The sequence below is a fragment of the Condylura cristata genome, unplaced genomic scaffold (genome assembly GCF_000260355.1).
Source record: "Condylura cristata isolate star-nosed mole 26May11 unplaced genomic scaffold, ConCri1.0 scaffold00035, whole genome shotgun sequence".
NCBI classification, from domain to species: Eukaryota; Metazoa; Chordata; class Mammalia; order Eulipotyphla; family Talpidae; genus Condylura; species Condylura cristata.
In genome coordinates this window covers 2,270,011-2,280,391 of record NW_004567136.1, presented here as the reverse complement: position 1 = coordinate 2,280,391, position 10,381 = coordinate 2,270,011, and the positions used below count along the sequence as shown (strand labels likewise).

General features: G+C 32.8%; 1 protein-coding gene across 6 annotated transcripts in view; it reads right to left on the bottom strand.

The window, feature by feature from the left end:
* Positions 1-10,381, bottom strand: part of WAC (WW domain containing adaptor with coiled-coil) — a 71,154-nt gene that overhangs the window by 14,201 nt on the left and 46,572 nt on the right. For 4 of the 6 annotated variants that reach the window (XM_004693053.2, XM_012732754.1, XM_004693052.2 and 1 more), the window contains exon 7: positions 8,058-8,366. The exons of the other annotated variants lie outside the window; for them this stretch is intronic. In XM_004693053.2, coding sequence (XP_004693110.1) covers positions 8,058-8,366 — 309 coding nt within the window. The remainder of the gene's footprint in view (positions 1-8,057; positions 8,367-10,381) is intronic. 6 annotated transcript variants of the gene reach the window in all.

Sequence of the window (10,381 nt, the reverse complement as noted above, 5' to 3'; positions counted from 1 at the left end):
AGATAAGAAAATTTACATTTAAACCAAAGCCAATGTAAGGTAGATTAAACATGTATGTCTATCTTTAGAACCATCAGAGGAAACCACCAATACATCTTTGACATTAGAATGCAGAAATTCAGTGCAAGGAAAACACTTCAAAATAGGAAAATGATATATATACCATAAGTAAGAAAACACTAAACACCTGTAATTTCTAATTTTAACAGGACTTTTTAGCTCTTAGAGTAATTTCCTTTTGTGACAGATTATAGAGTAATAACCATCTGATATGCTTAAGAAACCATTGAGTTAGTGCCCTCTCTCAAAGGTTAGAATTGATCAAAAGGCTTGATTTTGGCTATTAGTTCTCAACAGAATGCTTACCAGCAGAGTCAGCTATAAAAATTTTTTAAAATTGTATGTATAGGTGTCTGAGTCCACTCCAGATTTTACAATACTTGGAAGATGACCAAGTATATGCAGAACTTGTGGATAATTCTGGCATCCTTGCCAGTTATAAGATTAGAGAACTGCCAAAGTTTCTTTCAACTTGAAAACCAGAAAACAAAACTGAAAAATATAGTATGACATGGAGAAATGAGTGGAGTAAGTTCAAAGGCAGGACAGCTAAATCACTTTACCAGGTAGGTCGATAGCATGCAGTTTTTATACTATTTTCCAAAGTCATTTCACTCACTGATGCTTCCAAAATATGTAACATCTCCAACTATTTTTTTCTCTTATATAAACTAAATATTTTTCAGAATTCTACGGAGATGCATGATTTCTTTCTCCATAATACCCCTTTGGCCCTTTCTTTCGCCTTATTAACCTTAGAAACCTTTACTTCTTTTTTTGGTTGAAAGTATTTTGCTTTGACAAATTACCACTATATAAACATCCTTCCCATCATCTGTCCTATTTGCTTTGCTACATGTAATTCCCTTGAAAACCTTCCATTTTGTTGTAACTGGAAGCATTTTGTCTTTCCGTATAGCTGAATTATACTTTGTGTGACTATAGCACATATCTTAATCCAATCCTTTTATCAGTGGGTTGTTTCCATGCCTAGCTATTGATAATAATGCTACAAAATTAAACATTTAATATTACTTTCCTTAAGCTACATGCCTAGTTGAAAATAACAATACTAAATTCTGTACTGAATTTAGTACATGGGAATTTTTTATAAAAGAAAAATAATGGGTGGGTACCTTCCTCTGGATTCGGAGTATCCTAATATAGGTCTATCAATATTACCCAATATTTTCTAATGTATGGTTTGATTTTGTTCTTCCTATCAGAATATGAACTCCTTCAGGAAGAGAAACTATGACATTGATACCTTGGTGCCAATAAAGAATTTGCCATCAAGACGACATCAACATGTATTTGTTAACTGAAGTCCCTGCAAAATACAGGCTCTCACCCTTAGCCTCTAGGTACAATCTCCATAAATAACTAACACAGCAGGTAATGAACAGCTTGCTTTATATTATTTTCATAATGCTCTGCAACACTATATAGTCTTTAGAGACAAATGTATGTCATTCACAATTATTTTAATTAACTTTTTAAATTACAGCTATCCTATTTACTACAATAACAAAACTACTATTTAGAACAAGGAAACAATTACTGAGGGTGTTTTTAAGTATTTTAATTAACATTTCTGAATATCTGAAATCTTTCAATCTGGAATCTTAATTTATGAGGATGTGAAGCTAATAAATTTAATATGTGTATACAAATTTGTTGAAAAATGTGGATCTTTGAAAACAGATGAAGACAAGAAATGAATTTTTAGAATGTAAGTGCTATTTTGAAGGCATTTCAACAAGTTGCTTTTCAAGAATATCAGCTTCAGTGAAGGGCAGTGAGTGCTCTGACAACAGGTGTGGTGGCATACATCTGAGAAATTGCAAGCCTATTACCTCCAAATCATAAAATGCTGTAAATCAATGTTACCTTGATTAAGGAGTTAAAAAAAAAAAAAAAGAAAATTACTAGCTGCTTTGTCTCATTCCTTAAATGCAAACTTTCTCAAGTCTTCAAGTTCAAGAGGCTCAGTCTCTGGCAACTAAATGGTTACCTACTTTTAGCTCTAGCATTCTGATTTTTTATAATAAGGATATTTAGGAATCTCTTCCTACACTATTTTTCCTACACTTAAAGTACTGGGTATTAAGTGACTTTTCCACGAAACTTTTATAATGCCTAAGTCTGTATCCAATCCTCTAATTTCAATAAAATCCTCTAATTTCAATAAATAAATAACCCTGTGAATTTAATTTAAATTGTGGATGTGTGTTTTGACAAAACCCTGGAACTCCCTTTTATGCTTTTACTTATTTGTATTTCCAATTTTTACCAGCAGGGGGCGTGATTTACCAAAGACTAGACCATAAAGAAATTAATCTAACTTTCTAAGGTTTACACCTCTTTTCTAATTATAGCTATCCTGTCAAAACATGCAAGAAAACATAAACCAAAGTCAAAACTTACTTGTAAGCTACACTTTTCTGATATGCCAAATTAACTCCTTTCTGATCAATATATATAAATGTAAGATAAAATATACACAAGATAATGCATTTTGTAAAAGTAGATGTATTTCTAATCATTAATTTGCTATGACAATCTTCTAGTTACTGTAGTAACACTGAACAGTCCATGTGAAAAGCTCAAATTACCACTGCAACAGGGGTTATCTGCCTGTTCTATTTTGTACTTTGGATATTATAAGGAAGAATGTGTACAATGTGGCTACAACTTGGAGAAATTATAAAGTATACAGAGCTACACTGTAGCAGAAAAAAAATAATGTAGCTAGGTGACACCTGGTGTATATAATCTGTGACTTTTCATGAATACTTAAAATTAGTTAGCTACCCAAAACTAGAACATATATTTTTATAAATTACCCCTTTAATCAAACTTATGTAAGTGCAAATAGCATATTTTAACTTTCAACAGATTTTATTAAAGCAACCCTCTGTAATAACAGCACTAATTCACACCCACCAATGGTTTTCCCATAGTCAACTGTTATGTCACTAAAACATTTCAATCTTAATTTCTAATATGTGTGTGTGTGTGTGTGTATGAATATATATGGTAAACTTGGTATATATTCAGTGGGATTAAGTACATTCACCATTACATAATTATCACCATTATCCATCTCCAGCACTTTTATATCTTCCCCAAATGAAATTCTACACCCAATTAAATAATAGTCATCCATCTCCCATTCCCTACTGCCACTATTCTGAATCTGAATCTGCCCATTCAAGATAACCCTTGTAAGTGGGACCATATAATATTTGTTCTTGTGTCTCTGTCTTATTTTACTTAGCATAAAGTTTTCAAGCCCGATTCATATTGCAGATTTATCAGAATGAAGAAATATATCATGTTCTGTTTATCTTCATCTGTTGAGGGGACACTTGGGATTGTTTCTACCTTTCAGCTATAATGAACAGCAGTGTATAAATATGTGTCCGATTCCCTGGTTTTCTGTATTTTTGTTATATACCTAGATATGGGACTGCTAGGTTCTATAATTAATTTTAACTTTTTAGGGAACTGCCTGAGTGTATTTCACAGCAGCTGAATGATTTTACATTTCTACCAGCAATGCAAAAAGGGCTCCAATCTCTCTATATCTACCTGTTATTTTCCACTGTTGCTGTTTCTATAATAGAACCAAGGGGTGTTAAAAAAAAACTAGTATTTTGGTTTTGATTTGCTTTCTATGAGGACTAATAATGTTGATCACTTCTTCATGTGCTAATTCATTGTCAGAAAATCTTCAGAAAAATGTCTGTTCAAGCCCTCTGTGCATTTTTTGTACTGGGTTGTTTCATTTTGTTGAGTTAGAACTTCTATATATTTTGGGTGTTAATTCCTTATCAAATATGAGTTACAAATATTTACTCCCATTCTGTGGGCTATCTTTTCACTGTCTTAAGAGACCTCTGAAGCACCAGTTTTTAATTTTGATGAATTCCAATTTCTTTTTCTTTTCTTTTCAGTGTTTTTAGTGCTATATCCAAGAAATCACTACTAAATCCAATGTTATGAAACAAATTCTATTTTCTACTTACAGCTTTTTAAATCTAGGTAGGTCTTTAATCTATTTTGAGTTAATGTTTTTAACTGTTGTAAGGCAAAGCTGATTTTAAATTTTTCTTCTCTAACCAGTCATCTCTTGCTCATTTTTTCTATGCATTTGATATCTGTCCTTCAACCTTTATTTATTGCACCTCTTTCACAGAGTTTTAAATGTCTTATGTAGTCAAATTTTTCAACTCTTTTAAAAGGCTCATGTGTTTTGAATTTTAGTTAAAAAGGTCCTTCAAATTATAAATTCAAATATCTTTCCAATATTCTTTCATTTAGTTATTTCCCCAACTCACTATTCAAAATAATGGACTGAAATTTAATTTTAAATTTAGTGAATGCAGACTAAATTCCTTCACTATTTATGCAGTTATTCAACAAACACTGTATGTCAGATGTAAAAGACTACAGTGTTACTAATGATGACCAGTCTTCAAGTTCATTCAAATTTCACTGAAGTCTCTATATAAAATCAAAACACAAAGGGGAAGGTAATTCCAAGTGATTCACACCACTTATTAATGAATTAACACCTCTCAGCCCCACCATTAAAACTAGGGAACTAGCATGACAGTAACTATGTACATATTTAGACATGCTAATCTTCTGAGAGCCCAGTCACTGAATGGACATGTCTGCTCCTTGTGGCTACTTTCAGTTTTAAAACTGAATTACCAAGTTAGGAAAACCAATTTCAGTTTTTTTGGTGTATTAAGAGTTTCTCTCTGTAACTTTGTTGTATAGCTGTTGTATACAAATGCCATCCTAAAGGGGTATTTGCCCTTTACACCAGAAATGTTCTCTACAAAACCCAGGAGAGTCTCACCACTTCTCAAACTGTGCCTCAAGCAAACGCAGAACTCGGAGTTCACCTTAGGTTCCTTTTCCCAAAAGAAACACTAGTATTAAGCAGATCTAAATCTATTGCTGGTATCCTTTGAATAGATGTGCAACACCTAACATTCTTCTTTTTCTCCATAGACATTTTTAAAACCTTTCCCAACCTTTAACACTCTCTTTACATTACCATTCTTTTAGTTATATACCTATCCACAACAAATATTTACTGACAGCCTATTATCAATCATTAGGGATAGAGTGGTCATTACAGAAGTCAAAGACCCTGAGCTTTTCTGTATCTGAATACAACATCACACTGTCGACATCTTTAGATACAGTTCAATAACATTACTAACCCTAAACATCAACCTCTTAATATAAATTTGTTATGGAAAATTCAAACAAGGAAATCACTGTTGATGAGAAGAGTCAATAGGAAGCTTACTTTAAATAACATGAATGTTTCCAATGAGAAAAATGGATTTCAAACTAAAGAACACTTCACAAAGTTAGACCAACTACAAACAATCTAAAAATTGATTAAAATTGTTATGCAATTCCACAGTAACTGTATTTTTTTTAAAAATCATTACAAATAAAATTTTACACAAGACTTGCGGTTGGCAAACATTTTGTAGAGTTTAAACTTGGTCAACAATGATTTGTCAGGAATTTTGAAATAGTGAAATCTAAATTAATAATCACATACGGCTTTATGGACAGAACAAAGATTTTTTAAAAAGTGTTCTTTCCATGTATGAGGAACAACAACTTGCCTTATAATGTTGTTTTAAGGAATAAACTAATATGTATATAAAACACTTAGAACAAAACTTGGTACAGTTAATTTTTAATTATGTTATGTGTGTCAAGAATGCTCCTTGAAGAATTAAAGAGATTTGGAGTCCTAATCTTTACTATTAAAAAATACTGAGTTCAACAGGATAGAAAGGAGAAAAGAACCTGAAGAACATAAAGTGCTCTAAGAATTATAAATTTGCAACAAATGAGTTACAAGGAAAACAAGAGTGCAATGTTGGAGATGGAGCCAGTAAGACAAACTGCAACCAGATTGTTAAAATTTCTACTGTAATCTTATCAAACTGCTAAAATCTCACTAAGAAGCATGATCTTCTATCCTTTGGTTAATGGAAAACCACTGGGTTTCAGTAAGCAAGGAAGTGACACAATAATATGATCTATAAACTTTGTGAAAAGACACCATTAAGTGTATCGAATGGGTAGACAGAGCAAAACAACAATCAGAATTTATTTCACAAGAAATGGCCCAAGTTTCAATTAACAGCAGTGGCAATAAGAAAAATAATATAGACAAGTATGATAGAGAAGAATGCAAGATTTATTAATGGATGAGTAGATATATGTGTGAGTTAGAAATAAAGATCTGAGTGTCAATTGTGCAGGCAAAGTAATCACAAAAATGACTGCCCAAGAAAACTCAAAATGTTGAGCAAGAAATAAAGAATAAAACATAGTGAAAGGCTAAACAATAATAATATTTAAGGGACAAGAAAAGAACTAAGATACTGGAGACTAGTGGCATCCCAGTAAGCCAAAACAGGAAAAAAAGTTCAGAAATAAGATCTAAAAAGTATTAAGTGAATAGAAGGCAAAGTAAGATTAAGACTTTTTTAGAGACACAGTATTCTTAATTGATAGCATTTTAAAACAAATTTGTCTGTGATGAACTGAAAACCCTTTAGAGTATATTCTTTACAAAGTACTACATATAACATTAACAATTACTGCATCAATTCAAGATTTCGCCTCTCAAATTTTCTTTGTAAATGATTTCTACATACCAATTTTGGTACAAAAATTCTTTAGGAATTTAACAACACTTGCAACAACTTATTTAACTATGCACTATGTGATCAAAGTATGTGGTTTTATCAAGATATAAAACACTACAAAGGAAATTCAAATAACATGCACAAAAGGAGAAGAAACTAGAAGCAAAAGAAATAGAATTATATGAACCTTTTGCCAACAAATCATAAATGTCAATAGAACAAAAAGATTCATCAGGCCCATGTTGCACCTCCTAGGCCCACAGGACATTTAAAAATTCCTCAACACTTAAAACTAAGATTACAAGTCAGTCTATCCACAATAATTTGTTTATTACTCATTTTAGTTTCTTATGAAGTGTGTATGTGTATTTGGGACTGAGTAGTCTATGTTAAGATGTTTATCTCACCCTGCTTACATCATATTAATCTCCCCAAATATTTGTCTCAATTTTTCTCTTTCTTGAACAAGCTATGTAGTTACTAGCACTGAGTTGATAAAATCAAGTTGGGTTGCATAGTTTAACTCTACGCCTCAGATTTTTCTAATTCAAGACTTTAAAACAACTTGTTATGGCCCACAAGTTAGTTTTCTAATTCACAAGTTAACACCAAAATTCTGGAGAAAAAGTGACGGGACTCCTTGGTGGTCTAGGGTTTAAGCCTCAGTACTATCACCCCTATGGACCGAGTTAGATCCCCAGCTAGGGGGCTAACTCACATATGATGCAGCAGACCAATTCTGTCTCGCCCGCTGCTCCCCTTAGTGTATTTCAGCAAATCTGCCTGTTCTGCTCCCCACTCTGGTGAATCCTTTCAAAACCCGCACCTCTGGCCTACACATCCCAGCTCTTCTATGCTAAAAAACAAAATAAAAACAACAACAAAAAAAGGTCGCATGTTATGTAGAAATGACAAATTTTAAAATGTCTCTATATTAAATTTTAATTATAGAAAACTGAGACAATTTCTAAACTAAACCATCAAGACAATAGTCACAAAAGCAAAGATTATACAAATATAAAGGGGTAGTCATTTGACCTTGACATGTTAATTCAAACCATTAAAATTGCTATATGTTAAGCAGTTGACTTCAAATTGCCAAAGCCAAAAAACAGTTCTGAGGTTTCATAGTTAAAATTAAAGAAAAAACAAAATATGGCCAACTCTGCAGTAACATTCTAACAGCCTTTTAAAAGAATTTATAGTTCTTATTTCAGCTACAGGAAATAATGTAATATAATTAAAAAAAAACTCAAACTATAGTTCAACGTGCAGCATCTAGTAATAATGGCATACCTTTTCTTTCTGTTTTCTGTGCAGGGACAGAAGATGTGGGTGTAGGCAGTTTTGATAAAGTAGATGCTCCATTAGCATCAAAAGATTTCTTTGGCTGGTGATCAGACTGTAGAGTAAATGGACTAGAAGGAACAGTGCCTGGGGTAGCAGTTGGATGAACCACTGGTTTGATGGGGTGCTGTACTGGCGTAGAACTACTGTGAGTCTCTGCTCTTGGCAGTCTGTAGTCTCTGTCATTGTGTCTGCTTGTTTGAGACAAAATATTCTGTGGGAGCAAACTACTGGCATCACTGGAATGCTTGTCTTCCACTTTAGTTCACAGTTCGAAAAAAGAGATGTTGGAATGACGGAAGGGGGAAGAAAAAAGATTAAGTTAGAATCCTGTCTTTAACATCAGCTAATTTAGCAACATACTTGTACTTATATCTTTTTTATAAAACTGCAAGCCCAGTTAGTGTCTGCAGTTTGGCTACTAGAATATACAAATAATGGAGAGGAGTTTCAGCTCAACTGTAAATATTAATCTATACTCAGATTTCAAAATGAGCTCCTTATTTTGGGGTATTTTTTAGAAACACACCATCAAATAAAACATTAAAAAAAATCACTATATGGAGTTTAAACATGTTAAATAAAAAGAATAAAAATATTTTAAGAGTAGAAAAAGTAAATGGCTCTTTCTCTTAAAATATGGACAATTAAGTTCCACTAATGACTAAATTAGATCTATCTATCCACAGTGGTTCAACTGCAAAAGAATATTAGCGTGATTTTTTTGCCCTGAGTACTCAAGTAGCTAATCAGTGGGCTCTTAAAAATAGTTCGTGCCAGGGCTTAAAATGACCTTTTAGGATGGTTTAATTTATGATGAACTGTGCATTTGATAAGCAAACCAACTGATGTTTTTAAATAATGGTAATGAGAGTTCTTTATAAAATCAAGTAATAGATAATACTAGCTGAAAATAGAAATTCTACATCACAGCAGTCAGAAAAATGTACTTCCTATTACGTTACATTAAAAACAGACCTTCCAACTTAAAGCCACACAAATAATTTAAACTCAGGATTACTGAGTTTAAACTCGATGGCTAGATCCAACATACTTCTACAAGACTACAAAAGAAAAAACTTCAGCAATCCCACCAGTTTCATATTCATCGTAAAATTTCTAATCTCAATTATAATAGCCCAACAAGTAAAGAATTAACACAACCACTAACTAGGAGACATCTTAAGATTCAAGCACATGATGTGTGATGGCAATGTTTCCAAGGGCTGTCCTCCACTGAAAAGTTGTTACTTATTTTCCCAATTCATGGTTCTTCTGAGGACAGAGACGGAGAAAGCACCAAAAAGGATGCATGCTCAAACTGCAAGTCAGTTTTCAAGCAGTCAGTACAAAGTTGCATCATGTTGCACTAAGCGAAAGGTACCAGGTCCTACTACAATTTTAAGGTCAAATACAAGGCATATATAATAACTTAATAAATGAAGTTCAGTGCTATAAATCACACATGAGAATAATAAACAGAGTGAGCTATCAACAGAACAACAATATCTATTGCATGATACTAATCAGGAAACTATCATTTTTTGCATGCACATAAAATAAATTATTTTATAGTTTCCTCCCAAAAAGAGTGTTACTACAATAGAAACCTTTAAGGATAGATCTAATAAAAACACCATGCTCAATTCCTACCAATCCCCCTGATTATCTAGAATCTGTATCTCCTTGACCAAGAAAATTTCCTTTCAGCTCCTTTCACGAGTCAAAATACACCAAGTATATATATATCTGGATGAAAATTAAAGATGACATCTCTACCTCAAAAAAAAAAAAAAAAATCCAGAACAAACTATATAGCAGCATTATAGGAACTGAGAAACTTAAAGCTGCAAGCACTCCTAATTCAAGACAACACACACTTAAAAGTCGTGGTTTTGCTGCCCCCCTTCCCCTCCACACAAATATCTAGCAAATTATCTGTAGTCATTTTTGGTTGTCACAAGTGGGGAGAGGGAAAGTGTGTAACTGATATCTGATATGTAGAGGTAAGGCATGGTGGTCTAGATTCTACAAGCCAGGACAGCATCCCACAGCAAAAATCTGACCCCCTATTATTATTTTTATTGTTGAGAAAATCCAAATTATGGCTTCTCTATTCATACAACAATCACATTCTAAGGCAGATTAAAGATGACAAATCAATACCAATAATAACAAAATAGAAACTGTACTCAATTTTTTGCTACAGTGAAAAAAAAAGTCTCTCTCTCTCTCTCTCTCTCTCTCTCTCTCTCTCTCTCTCTCTCTCTCTC